This window comes from Corvus hawaiiensis, chromosome 7, assembly GCF_020740725.1.
Source record: "Corvus hawaiiensis isolate bCorHaw1 chromosome 7, bCorHaw1.pri.cur, whole genome shotgun sequence".
Classification (NCBI taxonomy): Eukaryota; Metazoa; Chordata; class Aves; order Passeriformes; family Corvidae; genus Corvus; species Corvus hawaiiensis.
The window spans coordinates 31,165,102-31,189,200 of record NC_063219.1 but is presented as its reverse complement, the minus strand read 5'-3'; the positions used below and the strand labels follow the sequence as shown (position 1 = coordinate 31,189,200).

Here is a 24,099-nt window from a genome sequence, read left to right as displayed (position 1 = left end):
AAATTATGAAGGGGAATTTCAGAACAATGAAGGGAAATCCTTTGCCTCCCGTACAGCCCAGCCTGGGAAATTCACCACTGCAAGAAGTTGCAGCCTCCAACGCTGCTGCTGGCGTTTAAAGGGAGTCAGCTTTACAACCAAGGAAAGGGCTGAAGTTATTTGTCAAGGACTCGATTTCCATGGGAATTAAGTTCGGGGCTATCCAGTGCGGGAGGGGGGTGACCCTGCCGGAGCGGGAGGGGCCGTGCCCGCCGGGTGCCGCTGCGCGGGGCGCGGGACCTGCGCGCTGCCCGCGTTTAGACGCGGTACCGGGGCACCTCCGCGACGGCTGCGGGCGCTGGGCACGGGGGGTGCTGCTCGCCCAGCGCGGCTGCGAGATGCAGCAGGAAAAATAAAGTAAAAGTAAAACGAAACGTAATTTTAATTATTATTATTATTATTATTACTACTACTAGTGCTCCTATTGATGCCGCAGCCAGCCGGGTGAGGGAGCGGGCGGCCCGACGGCTGCGCGGGGCGGGAGGGGGCGGCCGCTGGGGGCCGGGCCGGGCCGGGGTGGGGGGGGCCGTGGGGAGCCGGGCCATGCCGAGCCGAGCCGAGCCGCGGCTGGGTGATGTCAGGCTCGAGGAGGAGCCTCCGCCGCCTGCCCTTTTACTTTCGGGCGCCGGCACTTGGCCGCAGGCTGCTGCTGCTGCTGCTAGCCGGGCCCCCCCTCGCCCCCTCCGCTATGGGCACCCCACACTTTTAAGGCGCCGCCCCGAGGGGGGGCGCACGGGGAATTCATTAAAAATCGCTATTTACGTGGTTATTCATTGCCCCGCTCCGGGTATGTGAACAACCACCCCCCTGCCCCCCCCCCCCCCGCCTCCCCTTCCATCCACCCCCAGCGCCATGCCGGCAGCCTGCACCCTGCTGCTGCTGCTGGGCTTGGGGCTGGTCCCGGTCCCACCGGCCGGGTCGCTGCCCCTCGCTTCCCCACGGCGTCTTCCTCCACCTCCCCCTCCTCCTCCTCCGTCCCGAAACCGTCTCGGCCGCCCTTCCTCGCCTCCCGCCGCGAGACACGCCGGCAGCCCGGGTGAGTGCCCCGCGATGGGGATAAGGGTAGGGACGGGATTTCACCCCGGCAGCGGTCGTGGTGCGGCGGAGAGTGCGCGGGGTGCACATCGTACGGGTCTCCTGTGGCGTGGGACCCCGCACACTCCCCACCGCATCGCGACCATGGGCTGCTGAGCATCCCGACATCACCCAGAGCCGCTTCAGCTGCGAAGTGTAACACTCCCCCCGCAATTCCGTTCCCTTTTTAACCTTGCCCAGCTCGTGCTACAGGCAACTGCTTCAGTGGGTGAAGGTTTGGGATGGGAATGGTGGGTGGGAAAGTGTAAACACGTTGTAGCTGTGTGGACTGACTGGAAGGTGGAAGCAGTGGGAACTTCGCAGACGAACTTGAGAAAGGCTTTGGGGGGCACCAGGAGTACTATCCACACGTGTCTACCTATCCAGGGGGGAAATTGGTGGCTCCTGTATCTTTGGCATCTGGGTGGCTTCCTGCTTGTTTTCAGAAATGCTCTCATCTCACCTTAGGTACTGACCCCCATCAGGTGTGGGGACAGATGCTACCAGGTCTCTCTAAATACCCCCTCTCTCTGCATAGCCTACAGACTGTCAGATTAGCCATGTATAAAGTCACATTTTTGTGGCTTGCATGCCACATCTACAGTGCTGGTATCATGAGCAATGCCTAGTTTTGTGCTTTACAAATTGTGCTGAATTTGGTTTCAGCACAGGATAAACCTTGTTTTTCCCAGAACAAGCAGGGACATTTCAAGTGCCATTCAGTAAACTGGCTCACTTACTCACCAAAGAAGGCACATAGCTCTAAGGATGACTAATTCTCAATGAGTTTGGAAAGCACTGGGTGTCTGCAGGTGGTATAAGGAATCCAATATGTCAAATTAGTCCTGCGTAGGTTTTAAGTGGGTTCTAGGATTCATTGCCTGCCTGAGCTGGACTGTCAAATTTCATCTTTTAATTTCTGATGAGGAGAGAACATCGTGCTTTGGAACTTGGGGTTAAGTTTAGTTGCATGGAGCTGTAAAATTTCAGGAAATGTGACAAAACTACATTTATAACATTTTAGTTTTTTTTCACAAGCCCAAGGCGTGCCTTCGTAGGATGTATCCACACTAGACCAAATGTATAGCTGGGGATATCAGCTGGAATGTACCCTGCAGTGGATTAGAAAGCTCCTAACTAGCAGTGCTTGTGTGAGAGCAGCTTTGTGACTAGGATACTGCATAGAAATGAAGGAGATTTGGGTCTGTTCCCAGCTCAGCCACTTTGTGCCACTCCAAGTATCGGTTTGCCCTCCAAACTGGGAGAGAATAATGCTGTCTTACCTGCTACCAACCTTGTGAAGATAAAATCTGCAACTTGCCAGAGAAGTGCTCACCTATTACTTGACGAAAGCTGCGCAAATTCCTCGGTGGACAGAAAAAAAGTATTTAATTTCATCTCAGCTTTCGGTCTGGCATCTTTTCCTGTGACCTTGATGACTCCTGAGAGTTAGTGGAGGAATGCATTTCCTTTGTTAAGAGTCTGAAAAGCTCGGACTATCTGTCCACATGCTGGAAAAGCCATTTGTCAGGCCACCAGTGTCTGGCTGCCCATCTCGGCAGTGGAGGGTTTGCTCGGTGCAGCCAGTGTTCAGCAGCTACAGGTGCTTGTGAATTATGTCAGCCGCAGCCAGAAGGAACAGGGGATGCATCGTGAAGGAGTGATAAATAGCCCAGCAGTAGCTCGCTCCCCAGCAAATGGCATCATGAATTACACTGGGTCGTGACAGCTGCGATTCACTCGCTGCTACCTCCAGCTCTATGCCTGTCAGTCAAGGGAATTGTCTGGCGTCATGGGAGCAGGCTGGGGGGATCTCCTGAATTGCTCTCAGGTTGAGTTGTAGACTCCTAAGAAATCCCTGTTTGTGTCACCGCTGCTCCTGCCCCTCGGAGGCATTTCCCACCTTTGAAAATGCTTGCTTGAAGCTGGGGGAGCATTTCTTGCCAGCCCATCACCCCAGCGCTACCAGGAAATGAAGATTACATCTCCCTTTGCAGCAGTCTGAGGCTGGGCGGCAAAAGCCCTTTCTCAGGCAGGGCTTAGTGAGCAGATGGTGAGGCAGTGGGTGTAGAAATGTGGCTTTTGAGTCTCTCACAAAGCGTGGGACAAGGGAGCGGCGCAGGAGCAGGGCTGCCCCTGGAGCCTCACTGCCTTCCTGGCCAGCTTGTGCCTCAGCCTGCATCTGCCACCCTCCCTGCCAGACCCTCTGTGGGCTTGTCTGCTGGAGAGATGAGGACAGATGGCTTTAGCCTGTGTTTAAAATATGGTCTGAACCCAAGGAGAGTAACACAGAAAAAAAAAAATAGGTGAAGTAGGAGGCAAGGAAGCTGGTGACAGTAAAGTTAAAGCATTATCAAATTCCTCCATGAAATCTTTTCTGGCAGCTACTTCACATGGGCACCGAGTGAGCTGAAGGGCACTGTCTGCCACCAGCCTGGGTCAGGTCAGGGTTTGGTTACAAGCTCTGTCCTCCTGCAGGTCTTGGTATTCTAATTTATATTATTTAATTATATAATATTATATATTCCCATCTGTGAAATGGGAATAATTCCAGTGACACCACAGGGACAGCAGAGGTAGCACTGAGCCCCTGACAAAGTCACTATGGCTGGGGTCTCCCTGTTTCTGCCATGTCCCTTTTCCTGCTACTTCTACCCACACAGGTGCTCTGCCATGGTGCCCAGCACAGCACGGAGCTGCTGGCAATGGGCTTTCCCTGAGAAGCTGATCTACTTTTCTGCCATCTGTGTCTGTCCTTCTGTCCCTGTTCCCTCTCTCCCATGGCAGGTGCCACCTTTCTCTGTGGCTTCCCTGGTGGGAGCCCTGGAAATGAGGAATGAAATCACCTGGGAAGGAAGCAGCTTTAGTCACAGCAGAGATTTAGGCTGGCTGCTGGGAGAAAGTTTCCAAAACTCTTAGAGTGGCTGAACAGTCTGTATTTATTTATGTATATTTTTAACTTTCTGCCTGAAACTTTCTGTGTGAGGAAGAAGCAAAGTTAGGAGCGAGGGAAGAAGATGCTGAGGATGCTTGTTTGCACAAAGGTATGGTGTTGCCTCCAAACCTGCCTCACATTTTGCAGTATGTATTTTGTGGCTCCTGGGGGCAGAAGCCTGGCTCTCCCTACGGCCACACTGATGCAGAGAGGTGTAAGATGCTGCTCTCTAGCTTTGATGCAACTTCAGGTGACTGTGGGTGGTGCAGGAAGAATGCTTCCTCCCCCTGTGGTGCAGGGACAAGGAAAGATTGCCTCCAGCGCCTCCATGTCACTATCAAAAGGCTGCAGGGTTTTCCTGTCTCGGGCATCTTTGCTGCTCCTCTGTGAGCTGTAAGTGGATTTGGTTGGTGTGCTGTGAACATGAAGTCCCGGGGGTTGTATGGATTTAGCTCTGCTCCTTTGGGGTACATAATTTAAAGCAAAAAAGAAACGAGAAGGAAGAAAAGGCGTTTCAGAAAGGAAAGAAGATTGGAGATCAGCTTTCCTGCCTGTTCCCCATCCCAAGCCCTGGAAGGTAGCAGGGGTCATGCACTGACCAGCTGGGTTCGCATCAATCTGTGGAAGCACTTTATGTGATATTTAAGTGCTAAATGAATACAGTCTGGGAGCTAATTGAGTGACCTGGCTGGCAGGGAGCACACAGGGATGTGTATTGATTGACACTGCCCTGCGCGGTGACCGCGCGTGCGGATCTGTGAGCAGGGCAGCGGGTAAGGGGGGAGCTGCTGTAGCTGAAGCTCATTATTGGGCTCTCCACAAAGTCTGATTTCCCAGTACCAAACCACCAGCACCAGCCTGTGCCCATTCAGCACGTGTTGGCAGCATGCTCTGCTCCAGCAGCCATCACCACTTGGGAAGGATAATTTAACTTGCTCTGTTTACTTGTGGCTAGGGGGACGAGGGAGATGGGCTATTGCTGCCATGTTTGCAGGGGCTGATGCCAGCCTTGCTGCTGCAGGGATGCCTTCCTCAGCAAATACTTTTTTCAGTATAAAAAGTTGCAGATGTTGATCTGTTTAGAGGAGGATGGAGTTTCTGGGACAACTTGTTTCCTTCACCTGCTCTTACAGATACCAATTTTTGGGCTGGCAGTCAGAAACCCTCTGTGACTGAACTGTCAAGCTGTTGTGTGTGCTCCATCCTCCATTCTCCCCATCCTGCTCATCTGCAGGGAGCATGTCACAGCTGCTGAAACTGACAGCTCCATCACCATCACATCTCTCAGAGGTGGCAGAGGATTTTGCTCATTTAGCAGAGGGGTTACGATGCCAGGTTAGAAAAGCTGTTGGTTTTGATGGCTGTAGTGAAAATGAATGGATGCTGCTGACTGTGCCTGTGCATCCAAAATGTAAACCATGAAACTTGGTAGCATCAGTCTGGTTGTGTTGGTTTTAATGAGGCATTCATCCATGATAATAAAATAACCCCAAGAGAATAAAGAACTATTTCAATTAACAAGCTAATCAAGCCAATAAAACCTGTCAGCACAGCGATAGAGTTTCAGTGCTGTGGTGTAGAGATTAAGGCACCACTAACGTCCGCAGCTCTTCTGGAGCTGCTGCCAGAGGGACCTCCTGGCTGGCACTGGGGGTTCCCCATGGATGGGAGCTGTGTGCCATTTCCAAAATAAGGATAGCTATGGAGTGGCAGGGTGCAGCTGTGGCTGAGCCTGCTGACTTTTTGCAGCACAGAAACACTGCCTTTCTGCCTCTGCGCCCAGTCCAGCCACCTGGGGTGCTCCAGGCAGGGCTGCAACCCCTGAAACACCCCCAGAGAGATGATCTGGAGCTGGATGGATTGTAGACAGCCAGTGTAAACCCTCTGGATTCTGGCTTTCTTTCCTCACATAGTTTCAGGAGAGTTTCTCTGGTATGGAGGGGTGAGAATTGTCTGGGGGTGTCAGGATATCTCTGGGCAGACAAACAGCACTGCTAAAACCTGGGCTGATCCTCTCGGATGTGCACAGAGCTTCTCTGGAAAGGGGCAAGGCCAGATCCTGGCACCTGCTCTGGTGTCTTTCTGCTGTTGAAATGGTGCAAAGAAGCACTGGGGCAGTTTGACCAGCTGGAGTGTCAGAAGGTGCTCCACGCAAATCAAAGGTTGGTTGTTCAGAATATTCCCTTGAAAATGTTCAATACTAAATCCATAGTCTGTAGCTTGTGAGCGAACTCGTCACGAGGCCTGAATACCCCAACCACAGGCCCTGTTATTTACATTCAATTGAAGATGTAGGTCATACAATAGGTTTTTTCTCTTTCCTGAATGACTGAGCACAGAAGGCAGAATCCAATTTTCAGTGGCAGCTGACCTGATTAGAAATTCAACTTTTTATTTCTTTGAGCAATTTTTGCAACATTTGCATTGTAATTTGCTGTTTCTGTAAATACAAGAGGTTCATTTGCTGGGATATTCATCCAGAGGAGATGCAAGAGGGCTACGAGCACAGGCTTGGTGAAAGAATGAAGTCTGTGGGTGCCTCTCAGGAGAAAATGGTTTTGTCACATCTGGCAGCTCTTCTCTCTCACCGTTTTCTGCATACATGCAGCTGATGTATGTGCACCCATCACCATATATTTTTTAATGCCCAGGTGTTATATATATAACATCCTGCTGCTTCAGCAAGGGGCACAGTTCATGCAGAGTCTGCGTTCATCCTTTCAGGCTGAAATCATTCACATCTGAGGACAAGGAGAGAACTTTCCCACCCAAAAGGGAAATGATGTTGCATTACTGAGCGACCAGCCCAAGTAATAATATAATCTTAGAAAAATGCAGTTCCCTTGAGTAAAGGAAGCTCTGTAAACTTCAGCTCCTCCAAGCTGTTAGTGTAGCTGTTGCTTGTGCTGTAGTAACGCTGCTGTCAGACCCAGTTTGCTGAAGTGCTCTGGAGAGAACAGGGGATAAAGGGAATAGGAACTGGTTCTTGTATAAAATGAGGACCCTCTTGTAGGATCTGAATACCATGAGGTATATAATACAGGTTTTAGGACCTTGGGTTACATCCCTTATTTGCTGTTAATTTGGTTTTTTTTATCTTGGCTGGGTCCTGGAGAGGGTGATGGCCACTCATGGTCATGAAGACTTGGAGAAGGGGTAGGCAGAGCCAGGGTGAGCAGAGGGATCAGCTGGAGGAAGGTAAAATGATGCAAGGTTTCCACTCACTGGGGTCAAAAGCCTGGCTGTATAAAACCAGGGGAGAAAGAGGCTCATTTTCAGAGCTGTCAGTGTATGGGCAAACCCATGGGAGAGAGACATTTGAGAAAGTTACTCTGTGAGTAATACCTGTAGTTTGTTCTCTTCTGCTCGCCACAGGGTGGGTGGCATTAGTGTGTGATGTGGTTTATTTGGGGCTCTGTGGGTGCTGAGTGTGTACAGGTCTCAGGGCCAGGGCATGGACCGAGCCATGGGGGTCCCCCTTGCTCTGGGTGCAGCAGCTCCCCAAGCTGGACGCACACTGGAATCTACTAAAATGCTGGTCTTCACAAAACCTGTAGGAACCTGCTGTCTTGGAGGTCTCTGCCTTCCAGGCGAGTTTGTTTTAATGTCAGAGAACAAACAAAGCTGTCTCAAGAGCTTCATTCCTTCAGAAACCAGTATGAAATGCATCAGCTATAAAAATATAATTTTAAAAGTGCCTGAAATGCAAAACTAGGGTGTAATAACCTACAAACTGTTGCTGCTCCTGTTCTGCTGTCCCCATCCCTCTGTGGCTTTGGATGGAGCTATTTCCAGCTGCCTGTCCTCTGTGCAGGCAGGGCGGTTGAGGAGGGTTATATCTGCTTTTGCATCTGCCATGCCCTTGACTTGGAGTCATTTGATAAATAGGTTTGCAGTTGGTCACTTAAGCATCTCCCAAGCTGCAGTCAGCATCTCAGCTGTGGGCGAGGGAGCACTACTGCCAAAAGTCAGGATCTGTGTCCAGAGCCTCCTAAGATTTGGCTGTCTTTCCTTAAAACCCCAACTCCTGGAGTTGTCATTACAGGAGAATCACTTAGAGGGGTAGAAAAAGAGCTTCTGGCTGTTGAGGTGGTAGACAAAAAAGCCTGGAAAACATTAGCTGCAAATCCAGGAATCATAGAAGAAGCCCAGGTTGGGTGTATTTAAAAATACCACTAGCTCAAAGTTGGTCTCCAGAAGCTTTTGTGTCCAGACAGAAGGGTTGTTTCAGACACCCCGGCTTGGCAGGGCTCTGCCACTGCATCTGCAGAAGTGCAACCCTCTGCATTGTCCTGCTTTGCTAGGGGAAGAGAGGGAACAGGGAGATGTGCAGGGTAACACAGCAGGAACCGAGGGCAAACCCTGTTGCTCTCTGTCCAGCTGTCCGAATACCTTGTGCAAGTGCCTTGACCTTGGTGGATTGACTCTCCACTGGGAGAAACAAGCTCCATCTGCCTTTTCACTCTGTACAAGGACATGAAGCTGGGAGGACTTTTAAAACGGCTTCTGCAGCATTCTGACTGTGGTCTGGCTGAGGGTGATGGTGTCACTTGCACTGTGACCAAATGCTGCAGGTCCTTCCCTTTGCCTTGCAGTGTGAGCACCCCATCTTGGGCTTCCAGTTCGGTGCTTGGAAAAAGTCCTCTGGAAGTGCCATGACCTTTGCAGTTCTTTTGCCAAGGCAAACAGGGAGATGTTTGAGGGACCTTTTACACAGTGATTTGATGGCAACAAAGCTCTTGCCACTGAAGTTTGGGAGAAAATAACCTTTTCTTTTTAACTCTGAGATGAAGTCAGTGGGAAAGGAGTGAGGAGGAATTTTAAGTGATCTGATAGAAAGGCATGCAAACTGTGCACAAAGGGTTAAGTCAGCAGGATTAGCTGTTGTCCCAGGGGTATGGCCCAGGCTGCATTTCCCAGAAGACATCGAGTTGCACACACACATTTAGGGCGTTTTTCTCAGCTATTTTTTAGCACGCTGTGATGGCAAGGTTTTGAAAGCTGTTACAGGATCAGTCTGACCTCTCGCCTCTATAACCAGGCAGACATTGTGGTAATTTCTGCTACCAGAACCACCCTTAGATTCCTGCAAGGTCTCCAGAGCATGGAAGAAATCCTGTGCAGGCATTGTAGACTGATGGACAGGCTTCTTTGGTTTCCGGTAGCAAAGGAGAGGTCTCTTTTTCCTTGAAGAGCATGCTGAAAGGCACTTCTACATCTGGAGTGACAAGAGGAATTTAGATCTATGGAGCACAATTATTCACATCACTGCTTGTTAGGATGCTGGTGTTAACACCCTTCCTCTTGTGGAAAATCTCTTAAGCCCTGAGGACTGATGTGAAACGTCATGCTCTGGTGAACTTTGCTGAAGCGGGGATGAATCACACTAAGTTTGGCCTCAATATATTATCCAAAAGATACCTTCTGTGACAGCCTAGCGGAGGGTACTGCTGCCCACCCACCCAGGGTGTCAGGATCTATTTTGGGGGGAAGACAGCACTTTTTGGAGAATGCATGAATTGCGGGGTTGATGTGGGAGTTTGGATATTGAGGGTTTTTTCATTTGGTTTTGAGTGCTCTATGAAAGCAAAAGGCAGGTTTGTAAGGGGTCTCAGGCCATCTCCCAAGGGGTCTCAATATATCTCCCCTTGCAAGATCACCCCAGAATGGCAGATAAATATACCACTTTTTTAAAAATGAGAAGGGTTTCACAGCATCTCTGAATAACTGTCCTGCTACATCTGTGCCACTATAGGTAAGAAAACACTTTCTTATCAGGGAAACTGTAGTAGCTGGTAGTTAAACCTTCTGCAAAGAAATACCCCAGACAAGTGTTGGCCAGGTTTGACCCTGCATTACTGGTAAGATCTCACAAACTGACAAGGTAATTTAGCAATTTGGGGAGGAAACACAAAAGGTAACCCTGTCTATTGAACTCGTTTCTGTCCTGTGATGGGAATGATTTCCAGGAGTGGAAGCATCCACAGACCAACTGCGCATGATTTGCTCTCTTGTCAACTGGAATCAAGGACCCTGATTGTGGAGCATAATGCTGCTCTTGTAATTCAGCCTCTATCTTTGTGCTGGAGCTGGGTATAATTGTATCTGTGTCTGGAGGGACAAGGAGAAGGGTTTCAGTGGCTGGTGCTCACAAAGGCATCTTTAGAAACCTCCTTACCCCTGGTACAAGCTTGGTAGGGCTTAAATGAAAATACTCCTGAGTAGCTTTAGATATTTGAATAGTCATCATTGTTTGATTCAGATTTGGTTACAGGACTAACATCCAAATGTTAATTCTTTTTAGGACATTATCAGCTCTTTCAGCAAAAGCAGAAAGGGGATGCAGTATTAGACTGGCAGCCACCCCTGCAGATAAAGGCCCTTTGAAAGGATGTTTCTTAGGAGGGAAACATAATCAGAGAATGCAGAAAATCATGAAGATGGTCTCTTCTTAGGAGCAGGTAGCAAATATGATGCATGAAGAAAGCTAAATGAACCAGGAGGCTTTTAAACTGGGGAATGGGAGTGACAGCAATTTTGTAGCCTCTGAGGACAGTCCCCAGCATGCAGACAGAGATCCTCATAATCCTGTCCTGCAAAGTGCTGGTACACCTGGAGATCGTACGGTGCTGGATAAGCTGTGTCACACTCTGGGTTAAGACTGAAGTTGATGGTCACTTGGTGGCATGGATGTGCCAAGGCAGTTGATGTGAGGTGGCTCTGTGCTGGGTAATCTGTGTCTGTGTGTGGGCACATGGGTTTTGGGCACAGATTTCTGTCCTCTCGGTCCTCTGCGCTGCCTGGCTCAGCACAGCATGCCCGTAGGCAATGAGGTAGGATGTGACTTGATCCTGACTCCCTGTGAGCCCTCAGTGACAGCTCAGAGGGCGACAGTTCAGAGGGTGACAGCCCAGTCCTGCCCTTCTCCAGCACCCATTCCTGCTGCTGACCACATCTGAAAGAAGGTGTCTATTTTTCAGCCTCCCTGCAACTGTGCAGAAAGGCACTGGAAGTGGTAAATCGCTTCCCCCTTTCTCGGAAAGGAAACGTGTGACTGCAGAGGCAGTGGCAGAGTGTGCAGGGTGGCCGGGCGGGACTTCAGTTCCAGCTGCCCCGGGCAGTGCCGCTCCTCTGCTTGTCAGTGGTGACGGGCCCGCCAATGCCAGCGGGGAAGGACCTGGCTCATCCCCTGGAAGAAGGAGGTCCGGCGCCATCCTGAGCGCTGCCACCGCCGCTTCCGGCGGCAGATCGGTGCGGTGTCATCTAGGAAATGCGATTTAGATCATCATCCTTTCGCAGCAGATGGGGGAAGGGACGTGGGGGCCCTTATCTCTTCTGGGGATTAATTTCTCTTTAAGCTGCCTTTTTTTTCCCCCCCTGTTTGCTTTTTTCTCCATCCCTTCACAAGCCTCACTGTCCCTTGCTGAAGGGTAGGAGCCACGAGAGCATCCATGGTTCTCGCTGCCATGGCATCGTGCCCTGCATTCTACTTCCAGCTGGGTGTCAGGCTTGGGCTACCTTCAGTTTTCCCCTGGGATGGGGTTGCATTTTGCTGGTCTGCATGGAGGGAAGGATCCAGTGAGCCTTGTATCTGCATGTCACCAGATGGCATCTACCACTTGGCAGTCTGATGATTCTCCTGCATCCAAGAGGGCTCTTCATCCTTCTCATCCCTACCACATCCTTGAGAAGTTGCTCAGTTCCCAGGCTGGTCATCATCCCTGGTGTGACTGCCAGCCAACAAAGCTCTTTGGCATGTGCTTAATGTTAGGCACAGGGAATAGTTCCCTGGGGAGCTCTTCTTAAGTACATTGCTGGAGTGAGGATCTGGTCAAGACACCTGGACCAAAGCCCACCTGCATCAGTGAGCAGCATGGCTTGGCCCCCGGCGACCCATGGCAGCCCCTGGCTGCTCCCAGCATCACCTCTCAGCGTTACAGCACCCTTTTCCTACTCCTTCCTCCATTTTCCCAGTATTTATTGTCCCCTCCTGGGTGTGGGAAGCAGCTCCTGGGCTCAGACCACTTTGCAGCAGGGACCTGTGGTTTTGTTTCCAGAGTGGGATGTGAAAATACAATCTTGTTTTCACCTGGGTCTGCAAAGGGCTGAGTCCTCAGCCCCTGTGGCAGATGTCATCTGCTTCACACTGCCTGGCATCACTCTTTGATGGGCACTGAGGTTTCCTGCAGACAAATCTGTGTGTCAGCCCATAGATAGTTCTTGTGGTTTTGAGTAAAATCCCAGATAATTACAAATACCAATAGTTTGGGGCTTTTTCCTCTGCAAGATCTCTTTAAGTCAAATACAAGTCACTGAACTTACATTGGGAGTATATAAGCTACATGGAGTGACTTTGGTTATCATGAGGTCACACAGAATGAGCTAATGCTCCCTTCTGGCCTGGAAATTAGACTTCTCAGACAGCAAAATTTCATCCTGCAGGTTCTAAGCCTCTAGCACCTTTCCTGACAGGGGAGCCCGAGCCCCAGGTCTGTGCAGTGCTCGGCCCCTCGTAGAGATGCTCACCCCTTATCATCAAAACACAGCCCTGCTTGGGGGCAGGTGTCTTACATTGCCAGTTTAAGTGAACGTGGGCAGCTGCTGGGGAGCCAAAGTCATCTGATGGATTGTGATGCCCGGCTGACATGCAGAGGGCAGTGAATCTCTCCAGAGCAGCAGTGAACTTGCTGCCTTGGAAATATTGCCCCCTGTGAGATTTTCACCAGCTGCAAACTTTGCAGACAAATTCCAGGTTGCTGGAGCTATTTGTGTGAGAGGTATGGAGAAAGAGCCACGTTAGAAATGAAGTCGTGTGCTTGCAGAAGCTGACAGCAGCATGGTCCTGTTCCCTCCAGCCTCTCCAGCCTGTTTCTTTCCACTCCACCAGCGCTGTACACACCGCCATGGATTTTTCTTTTTTTCCCCCCCCCCCATCTTTTTTGCAGCCAGGATGTTTTTTCTTGCCTTTTTATTGTTCCAATGACCTAGCAACTCCACTTTGGTGGAGTCCTGCCAGGAGACTTCCTCCCCAAGCCGTCTGATAGTCTCCAGCAGCACTGCCCTCGGATGGGAGCAGAAGTTAAAATGACACCAGGCTGGGTCCCTGTGTGGCTTTTGCTCTGGCCTCAGGAGTGCTGGTGAGGGTTGCCTTCTCGACTAGAAAATCTTCCAGGGGACTTAAAAAACCCTAGAAAAAGGAAGGAGAACTGATCCATGGGTGATATTTTCTGTAATATTTCTGCAGGACATTACAGAAAAGCCTGGAGGGTTTTAGAAGTGAATTTGCTGATGCTGGGATTTAGTATTTGGGATCTATGGTGCAGGCAGGATAGCTGGGGACATTTCAGCATTGCAAGGTTGTGGGAGAGGGGATGGAGAGGAGCTGTGAGTGCTGAGTGAGCTGTGCAGATCAGGAGATTTATTTTGGCTTGGTTTTATTGATGTTTACTAGAAACAGTAAGAAAGAAATCCCTTTGGTAAGTGCTCCCGGGACCTGTCAGCTGGTGCTGCCTTCATCCTGCCCTGGAGCTGTGGGGGCTTTTCCCACATTAGTGCTGGAGGGACACTTCTAGGGCAGAATGTAAACGATCTGTCAAGCAAGAAGAAAATAGCTGAGTTTGGCTTTCTGCTCAAGAAAGGCAGTCAGGACACGGGGCCTGGGGTGCTGGAGGTTCAATCTCCACTGGATGGATGGATAGATGGATTGAGATTTTACTGGAGCCTCAGCATGGTTATAGGTTTTTTGGCAGTATGGTAAGTCATGGCTTATCCCTGTTGGAGGTGGAATTTTATATAAATGTGTTTTTCAAAGACTTGATGATAAACCAGGACTCTTTTTTTTTTTTTTTTTTTTTTAATTCAGTTGCTAAAAGCTGTTTAAAAACAAAAGTCCATGAAAAGAGGTTCAAGGAGCTGCCCTGAGCCCTGGGCTGGTGGTTTTCAGGCAGCACAGGTGGTCCCATGGATCCATGTGGTCTCCGGGATCTGTGGATTGAACCAAACTGCCCAAGAAAGATGAGTAAGAAGCTTAGGATTTCATGGGCTTGAGCTGGTGATCTGGGAGCTTGCACCTCCCCAGGGAAATGTTTAAGACACCAAAACTAAGAGGCTATAAAGTGCTTGATAAGCAGAACAATATCCTGTTCCTGCACTGTGCAGGTTTTATCCCCAGTTCTGGGCACTCCATATGCGTATATCCCATGCTTTTGGAAAGGATAACAGATTTCTGTGTACTCTTTATCTTGGAGAACCTGTTTCCCTGATTTAGGGTATTGCTTTTAAGAGCAGTGATTGGATCCTTTTTTTTTTTTTTTTTCCTTATAGCATTTCTGAGCATCAGGCTCTGGGATAATGAAAGAAAGTGTAGGAAGCAAAAATGGTCTTTAGCATCCTCCAAGGTTTTACAGGTCCTGGAGGGGAGGTGATGTGGAAGTGCAGTGTTTTTGTGTCATAAAGCAGAACTGCAAGCAAGGTGCCCTGGCCTGGCACTGGAGTGACTGAGGACAATGCTGTCCGCAGACCCGTGGGCACCATGTGGACCTTGGCACTCAGAGCTTGTAGGGGCTGCTGCTGGCATTAAATCCCCATCACTTTTCTTGAGCTGACATATTAAAGCTCCAGTCACCTTTGTTGCCTGCATAAATCCTTCCTATTATGGTTAAAATGACTGAAGGTCCTGTGAATTGTTGTACTGCTCTGCCTGGGGCCCAGTGGGGAGAGGATGAGGAGCAGAAGGACCAGAGCAAGGCACTGCCATGGAATGTGTCTGTACAGTACCACATCCAAACCAACCCCCACAGAAGGGTGAGAGGCTCTGGCAAGGCTTCTGCACCTCTTCTCTTCCTTATACACCCTCTCTTGCTGCCTTTCTTAATCCAGACAGAATAATTCCTTGTATTGATATAAAAAAATGAGCAGAACAGGGTTGACCACATGTGGTTAAAAACCTCTTGCATTTTTCCCGCACTTAGTGCACACGAGGGACCTTCCCTGAGCAGTATTATCAGCGTGTTTATGCTCAACTGACCCATCTCAAGTATGAAACTTTTTTAAGCTCCATTTCAGCCCCCCCTGCTCACCCCCCTGCCTTGAACTGCTTCTTTCAGAGCAAGAACAAGGAAGGAAATTGAAAATCCCAGAGAGCCCTGGACGGTCCAGATTTAGGGCTTTAGCTTTTGTTCGCACAAACTCACTTGGCTCCCAACCGGCCTCCACCCATGATCCCGACATCCGCAGCAGCCGTTCAAAACAGAGCGCAGAGCCCGGCCCCGGCAGGGACCGGCAGCCGCCCCCCAGCCACCGCTGCCCCGGCTCTGCTCCCCGCTTCTTCTCCCGTGCAGCCTGCCTTTCTTCCTAACCTTCTCCTACAGCCAGCAAGGAGTTTTCTAAGTTGGGATGAGTTTTTTTTCTCCCCTCCGCGAGCCTCGGATGATGTTAAGATTATGCAACGTTAACAGATGTGGGGTTTGCAATTATAGCTGCCTGTCCTCGGGAGGAGCCTGCTTTCGCTCCACGCGCGCTCCGCTCGCCATGGGATGCTCCCGGGGTGGCCCGCAGCCCTGGCAGAACAGCCGCTGCATGGGCGGCCCTACCGGGAATGGTCCCCCGGGAATCACCACCCTCTCGAGGAGGGACTGCTCCGGGTGAAGGGCCACTCTGGACAGCCAATCCACTGCTCCCGGCTTTCCTTCTGTGAGAACTCAGATTAAATTTGCGTTCCCCAGTCAAGAAAGTATTTTTCTGCACTTCGAGGGGAAAAAAATCCCATCTGCAGGGAAGCAATGGGGCTGGGATAGCTTGTGGTGTGCCTTGGCTGGCTGCAATGCTCCTGACAAATGCTGCCTGCGGGGATGCTGCTCTCCTGGCATTAGTAGGATACATCCCTCCTCCCTCCCTGCCCTAAGATGTCTGTGTGCCACCACAGTCACTGCAGAAAACCTGCATTATTGTGCCACTTTTTTGGTGGTGTGCTGACCCGTGGTTGGGCTGTGAACATCACCACAATGCTGCCTTGGTAGCAGCCATCTCTGAAACAGGTCAATGCCTGTGCTGTGTCAGGGATGGAGAGAGAAAATTGTTGGCCCAAAAGGGATTTTTCAGGAGTCTCACAAGGTAGATATCCAACTGGGCTGCCAGGGGCCAGCCCAAAGCCTTGAGAAATCAGCTGGAACTTGATCTGTTTGTCCTGGCTGAGCTGTGTAACTCGGCTCACAGCAAGCCACAGACTTGTTATGTTTGCAGAGAAAAAGTAACTCCGAGCCTCGACCTGTCTGGTGAGCATCACTGCTAGTTTTAACTGGGAAGGAAAACACCGATCCAGTGGGTGGCAGGGTTTTGTGCTGGAAGTCAAATATTTCTCAATGGCTGTAATTAAGTGGAGTTAAACTGTGGAAAGCTGTTCGCAGCTTAGCATGTGACAAAATTGTTAGTGACAGATCAGTACCTCAGCTAAAGGGCCACTCTGTTTTAAGTCCTTAATGCATCAGGGGAGGCCAGATGGTCCCGTGGGGATTTTTTCTGGAAGAAGTTTGATCTGGTCCATCTGATCCAGAGGAGGGTCGTCTTTGAAGTCTTAATTTTTGCAGACAAATCAAAGAGGATGTTGTGGTTATCTTGGCACTTCTGGCAGGCTTGATGGATGTGAGATTTCAAGTCTGTTTTGTTGAACAACACGATTTTTTTGGGTTTCCTTACTACATGCTGTGGGTTGGATTTTCCAAAGTGGCTCGTGCTCCGCATCCACCAAACTGGGGAGCTGAGCCCATGCTGGCATGAGGTTTTCCTCCCTGCACCAGGATCTGGCACACCTTGAAGGGCAGAATTAAAAATGCCAGATGACTCTAAAAAGCCTGTGTAAATAATACCTTCTTATTCAGCCCCTCCACTCCCTGGCTGCACTCAAAGCCAGGTTTGCTGGCGCTCACAGTAAGGGGAAGGATTTTGCTCCGGTTTATTCCCAGCAGCTCTGCAGAGCCAAAAGAGGATAGAGAAAACTCCGAGGTGGATTTGCAGGGCAAACAACCACCAGATAAGCAAACAGCAGTGTTTTACTTTTGAACTGGTCTCATTCAGTCAAGGAACATAGCTGAAGGCCCTGCTTGCTGGCATTTCCAGGATTACTTTTTAAGAAGTGGCAGTGAAATGCCTGCTGCAGTGTCATGCTGTATATTTTAGCCTGCCTGTCTGGAGCCCTTGCTGACAAATGAGTTGGCAACCTGAGAAAGCAGATTTCCCTCTGTCTATCCTCAGCCCTAAGGGTTTCTTTAAGCATCTGCTGCTTTGCCTTCTCTTCGTGCAGCAGAGCTGGCCAAAGGCTTTGCAGGCAGCACAGGCTGCACAGCTGAAAGCTTTTAGTGAGAGGGGGATGAAGAGACATTCAGAGCACTGCCCTCCAACACAGCCACACTTTCCGGGGCTGCTATAAATGGACTTGTGGGCTACAATTACAGGCTGGGTATTGGCTTGCAAATGAACATAGCAAGCGTCCCCTGCCACTTCCCATCCCCTTGTCCAACTGGTGAGGATTAGAACCTTGTCCCATGAGACAGGAGGTGGCTCACAGTGGGCTCTGGGTGGCAGTGGCTGCTCAGTGTGCTCGGCATCGCAGCCACTGAGAGGGCTGCCCGTAAAGGTACCCCAGGGGCTCTGCTCCACTACAGCTCTTGTCTCCTTGGCCCACATGGGGCTCAAGCTGCCAGGATGAAATACAGACTGTCCTACCTACCCCTCTATGTTTTGGTGAGTTCTCACTGAAGCTACTGCAGATGGATAGGGGACACCATTTCTGAAATTGCCACCTCTATTGTGGCAGGTGCAGCAACTCCGAAGAAGACGTACAAGACATGGAGGAGGTGTCCCATAGGTGTTTCTCTCGAACACGCAATTTTCTTACAGAAAATGTTTGGAGGACCAGAATAGGTTTAACCTTTGACATCAGAGCTTTTGGGCAGAGACTGACTGCCTTTAGCTTCTGCCTCTGGATGACATGCTCATGACAGAGACTGCATTTTGGTTATAAGGAAGATGGACAAAACCGGGACCTTACTGTTTCGGATTTGGACTTGCTTGGACTTGTTGTGGGCTTTGAATGTTGTCTGAGGCTGTGGTGCCAGCCAAGCCTTGGGACTGTAACACAGATGACGGCTGCTGGTTTTTGTGTGAACTGATGTGCAGGGAAATCCTCACAGCCCTGGGTGGTACCATAGGCTGAAAACCCTGATTCCCCGGACCACCACTCATGCACAATCTTCTTCTCCATCTTGTTTCTCATGTTCTGGTAGACATTAATGTTAGAAATGCCAAAATATTTCACCATCTTGGGGTGCTGTGGCAGCTGGGTGGTGCGTATAATCCACACCATACATTGATCTCTTCTGTCCCCAGTGCCTCGTGGTGTCTGGATGGGTTATGCTGACCCTCCTGAATGCCTTGCAGTTCTCAGCCAGCTTTGTGCCAGCTCTCTGGAGGTGATGGGATTCGAGATCAGGTGTCCAGCAAGCACTGGCCAAGTGGAGAGAGGGGAGGAGCTGTGGGACCCTCTCCCCTCGATCTTACGTTCAGGATGGGGCACATGGGCTGTGCTGGGCTGTCAGCTCTGGAGACCTTCACACTCCTCCCATGGACTTGACACTGCGACTATTTCCATCAATTATTTTAAGACTTTCTTTTTTCTCCTTTCAAGATTTATTTCTCTTAACACAAAAAAATCCTGAGGGTGCTGAATTGAATTAATCTTGTGCACAGAGATGGGTTGTGGTATTTGGTCCCACAGACCAATCTAATTTCCACTGGTGCAAATCAAAAAATAAATTTCACGTCTGTGTTTTGATTATGCAGAATTTTTCTCTAGTGTAAGTAAATGAGCTCAGAGCTTGGCCTTGGGGTTACTGCAGTGAGCCGAGCCTGCACATCAGTGCTGATGAGATCTAAGTATTTTTCTTGTTTCTTCTTTTAGTTATTGAAAGCAGCCACCAGGAGAGAAGTTCAAGCACAGAGATAAGGACTCCTGGTGCTCCCCTGGACAGCATGGAGCTGGTGATGATGCTGGCTGGGAGCAGGGAGTGGGCATGGCTGCCTGCCAGGCACAGGGTGGTGCCAGCAGCAAGCAGGGTCACGGGGCACACTGGCCCCCCTGCCAGTGATGGGGATGTCACCCCTCCAGGAGCAGGATCCCCAGAGAACCCATCTGCTGGGACAGTGACCCACCTGCTCGCCCACAGCCATCCTTCTGGTGAGTTTAATGCATGTGAGAGTCCCTGTTCTGTTCCCAGTCCCTGGACTGAGCATAGCGAGTGGGTTAGGAAGAATTCCTGCCCCACAGCTAGAAATGTGGATTTTTAAGGGAAATACAATCTCAGGAAAGCTGATTTTGGTTTTTTTAACATTGCAACGAAGCTGATTCTCAAGAGCTGCCACTGTTTTTCACCACCCAACAGTATCCAGAGAGTCCTGCCCATCCACTGAGCTCAGGGGCTGTGCAATGGTTGGAGACCCCTGGGCATCCCCACACCTCCTCCCAGCAGGAGGTGAACACCATCTCAAGCCCAGCCTAGGATAAAAGAACTCATCTTAAGTAAAACAACTCATACCTGACCAGCTGTGTCGATGATTTGTAGCCCAGGTCCTCACATGGAAATCCTGCAAGTGAACACTTACCTTTGGGCTTGTCCGTAATATTCAGTCATAAGTAAACCAGTGTACTCTAAGCATGAACTTAAATCAAGGCCTGTTTCTCACAGCAGCAGGACAAAGCTGTGCTGATTGCCCTGTCCCCACATCAGTTTTTTCCTTAATATCCCCAGCTGAAATAAGATATAAGCATAGAGGTTTTTTTAACTTTTTAAGTCCTTGGGCTTTTTTCTGCTTGGGGACTAGAATGTGGAGCTGGCATGCCCAGGCTGCCAGCTGTGGGCTGTTCTGGCACTGGCTCCTTGCTGCCTTCTGCATTTTTAATGTCTCTAAAAAAAAAAAAAAATCTGTTTCTTTTGCCACGAACAAATGAAGGCGATGTTTAAAATGCCATTATTTTTTGGCGACAGAAACCCTCTGTTCCCATCAATCCCTCCTGCAGTGAAGCTGTGCTCTGTAAAACAGAGGAAACATGAGGGATGCAGCTGTTACCCTTCCTATTGCATGTGGTAGGGCTGGGTACCACTGCAGGTGATGCTGCTGCCACCCAGCTGAGACAAAGGAACTTTTCCAGAGCAACATGACCCTCTCCCTGTTGCTTTTCAGATCCTGGAAGCCATCACCATGCTGCAGGCAGGCAGGAGAGAGGCAAGAGGGCTCTGGCTTCTCCCAACACCCCTGGCGCTGCCGGAGGGACGCCACCAGGCTTGGAAGCTGTCAGCACAGACTCAGCTGAGGGGATGCAGGGCGGGGTCTGGGAGGTGTCAGTGTTTAACAACACCATGAGGACAGTGCTGCTGCCTTCATCTTCAGAATCTCATCACTCAGGTGAGCCATCCCAGTTCAGCCTAGGAACACTGGGAAAATATTCCAACACCTGGGAACAAGGTGAATGCTGCTCCCCAGAGCAACCAGCATTGGTTAAGCCTGGTTTTCCTGCGTTGTAGAACTTTGTGGATCCAGCTCTCCATCCTCACCGTGCACTCAGGGCAGTTTTCTGGCTTGCTTTATGCACAATGATGGAGAGAAGAATCCATGTGGCTTCTCCTGGTATTCAGAATTATGAATTACTTGGTGCAGCTTCCAACCACAAAGTTGCTGTAGGCATAGTGCAGACAGGGGACTGAGGGGCAGGGGAAGGGTGACAGTGGGGGATGGTGTGTGGGCACATCTCTGGGTTCTCATCTGCTTTCCCCCATTGCCTTGCAGGCACTGACAGCCTCTCTCAACCAGTGAGCAGCTGGGGGGGCACAGAGCTGGGCAGCAGCCCTGCCATGGGCACTGCAGCGGCTTCACCCAGCCCCTTGGGGAGCAGCCCCAGCACCGCCCTCCCTGGCTCCCTGGGACAGCACCTGGCCTCCTCCCAAGCTTCAAGTACCCAGACTGGTGCAGAGCACATCATGCTACACCCCAGGGGTGCCATGGGGAACTCCACCAGCCCTTTGCTGACAGCATCACCTCCCATGGACAGCACTTTCGGAGGTGAGCTTTGCTGGCCTTTGTTTCATAGCTTTAAAAAGCCATTTTATAGTTTTTGCTTTCCTGAAACAGAGGAGATGCGCTGTTTTGCATGTGCTCTGTTTTATATTATTTGGATGGTTAGCTGAAATTCACTGCTGAAAGCAGGAAAAAGCAATGGAAAAAATAATTTGATCCAACACCCCCCCAGCATTTTCCACTTAAAAAAAATAAAGTTCTTTGGATGTTATCACAGTGTTTTCTGCAGGGTGGATGTCTGCAGCTGTGGAATACCTTCACTGGGCCAGTGCCAGCTGTACAACAAGGGCAGCTCTGAGCCCCATCTGACCTGTGCCCTGTACTTAGCAACTTGCTCAAGAAACCTGAGATCCCTGGGCTCCATGGCTTCCCCTTGCTTGCTCTGCAGCAGCCAATTTCTGGAGTTCTCAAAAACGGAGACTTTGCCCAGCTCCACATGAACTTACTGAAAACCTCAGTGTTGCCGAGTCCTTATCCTTTGTTCAGGGCTTTCCAGGAGCAAACACATCTCCAGGGTTCTCACACTGACACAACCCTTCCCTCTGTCACAGGTGTTGGGAGCAGCACTGGGGCTGCAGGAAACCTGAGATCCAGTATCTGAAGGACAGTGCCCTACTAAGCCCTGGGATGTGTAGTGAGCTGCAGGCTCATGTGGTGCCCAGGCCACCAAAAAAAAAAAAAAAAAAAAAAGTCTGAGCCTGTTTCCAGCAATATTAGAGCAAAAGTGGGATTTTAAAGGCAAGTCCCTGCAGTCCTTGTCCTGTGGGGTGTTCCGCTGTCTGGGCCACCCCACTCTCACAAAGCCTGGCAGCAAGCCCTGGGTTTTGTGCGAGGTCTTCCTGTGGTGAGGGGAGTCATGCCTTTCCAAAAGAGCACTTTGTCCAGATTGAAAACTTCCTAAGCTTAATGTCTGTATGCATGCTGTAAGCATCTGGGAAGAAAATGGATCCATCTGTTTATAATTTCATATGTATAAATCCATTTTTTTATTGTCCCATAGCCGTTGGAAGCAGCTACCAGCCATCCGACAGCTCAGCTACGGAGAGGAGAGGTTTGGATTTCCATACTAGCACCTCCGTTTCCACAACAGGCACCAAGGGTGGAGAGAGGACATTAGGATCTCTGCCAGCCAGCACCAGGCTGGTCACCATGGCAGAGATTTCCACCTCTGGGACTGAAATCACCAGCTCTTCAGCCCAGAGCCAGACCCCTGGGATGTCTGTGGGTGCCCAGGGTGGTGGAGGCAGAAGTGTCACAGACCCATTGCTCACAGGCTCGCCGTCTGCTTCAGAAAGTGCTTCCACAAGTGAGTTTTGATAGATAGCTGTATACCTCAGAACTCTTATTTAAAGACTCTTTATTAACAAAATACATCCGTTTTATTTTAAAGAAAGGAGGAATAATATTGTATTTGGCACATTCTGTACATTTAAAAACATTTCACAGAAATGAAAGTATGGATAAATATTATTCTTGTTGGAAGGGGAGGATAGATTTTCCTTGAAAACTTCCAGTTGAATTTTTCAAGCAATAACTTCAGCAGTTCCTACTCAGAGACCACTTTTTCCCCCTGTCTTAATCATTTCCCAGTATTAAATATTTCTGTATTGAATATTCACACATACATTGTCTACATCTACTGATAGTGGGATGGAACCTACCCAACAGTTTTTATTTATGTTTATGCAGTTTTGTCTTTCTTTTCTCCTTTTTCAGCTTTTAGCAGCAATTATGAACCCCCCAAGAGCATCCCAGGTGCAGAAGAGGTGACACTGCACTCAGACCCTCAGGGTGCTGACATGTCCAGCATGGCAGTGGGGACACCAGTGTCCCCAGAAAATGGCCACACAGCTGGGGTGACAAGGGACTCTGCCACCAGCACTGACCCCACAAGCTCTTCGGGCAGGACCTCCTCTTCCTTGAGGAATGGGACACATCATCCCAAAGGTTCATGGGAAGGCACCGATCTCCCAGGCCCTCCTGGGAGTCCTTTTCTCACAAGCTCCCTCTCTGCCTCCGAAGGTCCTTTCCGAGGTAACTTTGTTAGTCTGAAAGCTGTCTGCCTTGGGGCTGGATGAGATTTCACATCCCTGCGCTGCTTTTCTTCAGATACGGCCATCAGTCATTTTTGGATACATGGATGTTTTTATTATTGGCTGCACTGGGCTGGCAGTGGGGCGGGTGGGAAGGGGGAGAGTGGAGCTCAGCTTTTGGGTGAAAAAGTGAGAAACATTGATGTTCTTGTTGCTAATGAAACTCCTGTCCTGGGAAAAGCATTAGAAATACTAAAAGGGTTAGAAATACGTGCATACACGTTCCTTGCCAGAGACACTTGCTGGGGTTTTGCAGCTGTCAGCTGGTGCTACATCTGCCATGCAGGCTGGTCTGTAGGACATGGGCTTGAGATTTTCATGGCTTTTTTTAAGGCACATGTGCCTGTACTTAAGAGATTCACCTCTTCCCAGAGAAACACCTTCAGTTTCTCAATGGGCGCTGAGCAAACAATCAAATGGATGGCTCTGGATGCATAAATCAAACCTGGTGTTGTTGTATCTTAGGTGCCAGAAGCAGCCACCGACCAGAGGCAGAGAAAACCTCCCTTCCTTCCTCTGCCACCAACGCTCCCATTTCAGCCGTGTCCAGCAGCAGCAGCAGCAGCGGGAGGCCCCCCAGGTCTGCCTCAGGCAGCAGCCTCTGGGCAGCAGCAGAGGGCTCCACGTCCAGCAGTGGCACGTACAGGACGCTGGGCACAACCCAATCCTTGTCCACATCTTCTGTGAGAGAGACCTACAGAGCTCAGGGGTCCACAGGAATGACAGATTTCACCGAGGTGGCAGACTCTTCCCTAACACACTCTCACTCTCCTTCGGAAGGTCCTTCCCCAGGTGAGCTAACGCTAGAATTGAAATACCATTTTTCTTATAAGC

General features: G+C 50.0%; 1 protein-coding gene across 5 annotated transcripts in view; it reads left to right on the top strand.

Moving 5' to 3' along the window:
- Positions 1 to 642: 642 nt before the first annotated feature.
- The window catches only part of HEG1 (heart development protein with EGF like domains 1), a 46,311-nt gene continuing 22,854 nt past the window's right edge, over positions 643 to 24,099 (top strand). Inside the window, exons 1-7 of one of the 5 annotated variants that reach the window (XM_048308848.1) lie at positions 643 to 1,075; positions 19,002 to 19,277; positions 20,282 to 20,563; positions 20,885 to 21,157; positions 22,173 to 22,478; positions 22,889 to 23,206; positions 23,731 to 24,057. In XM_048308848.1, the coding sequence (XP_048164805.1) occupies positions 892 to 1,075; positions 19,002 to 19,277; positions 20,282 to 20,563; positions 20,885 to 21,157; positions 22,173 to 22,478; positions 22,889 to 23,206; positions 23,731 to 24,057 (1,966 nt within the window). In that variant the 5' untranslated portion in view covers positions 643 to 891. The remainder of the gene's footprint in view (positions 1,076 to 19,001; positions 19,278 to 20,281; positions 20,564 to 20,884; positions 21,158 to 22,172; positions 22,479 to 22,888; positions 23,207 to 23,730; positions 24,058 to 24,099) is intronic. The other 4 variants (XM_048308844.1, XM_048308846.1, XM_048308845.1 and 1 more) reach the window with 4 other exon arrangements.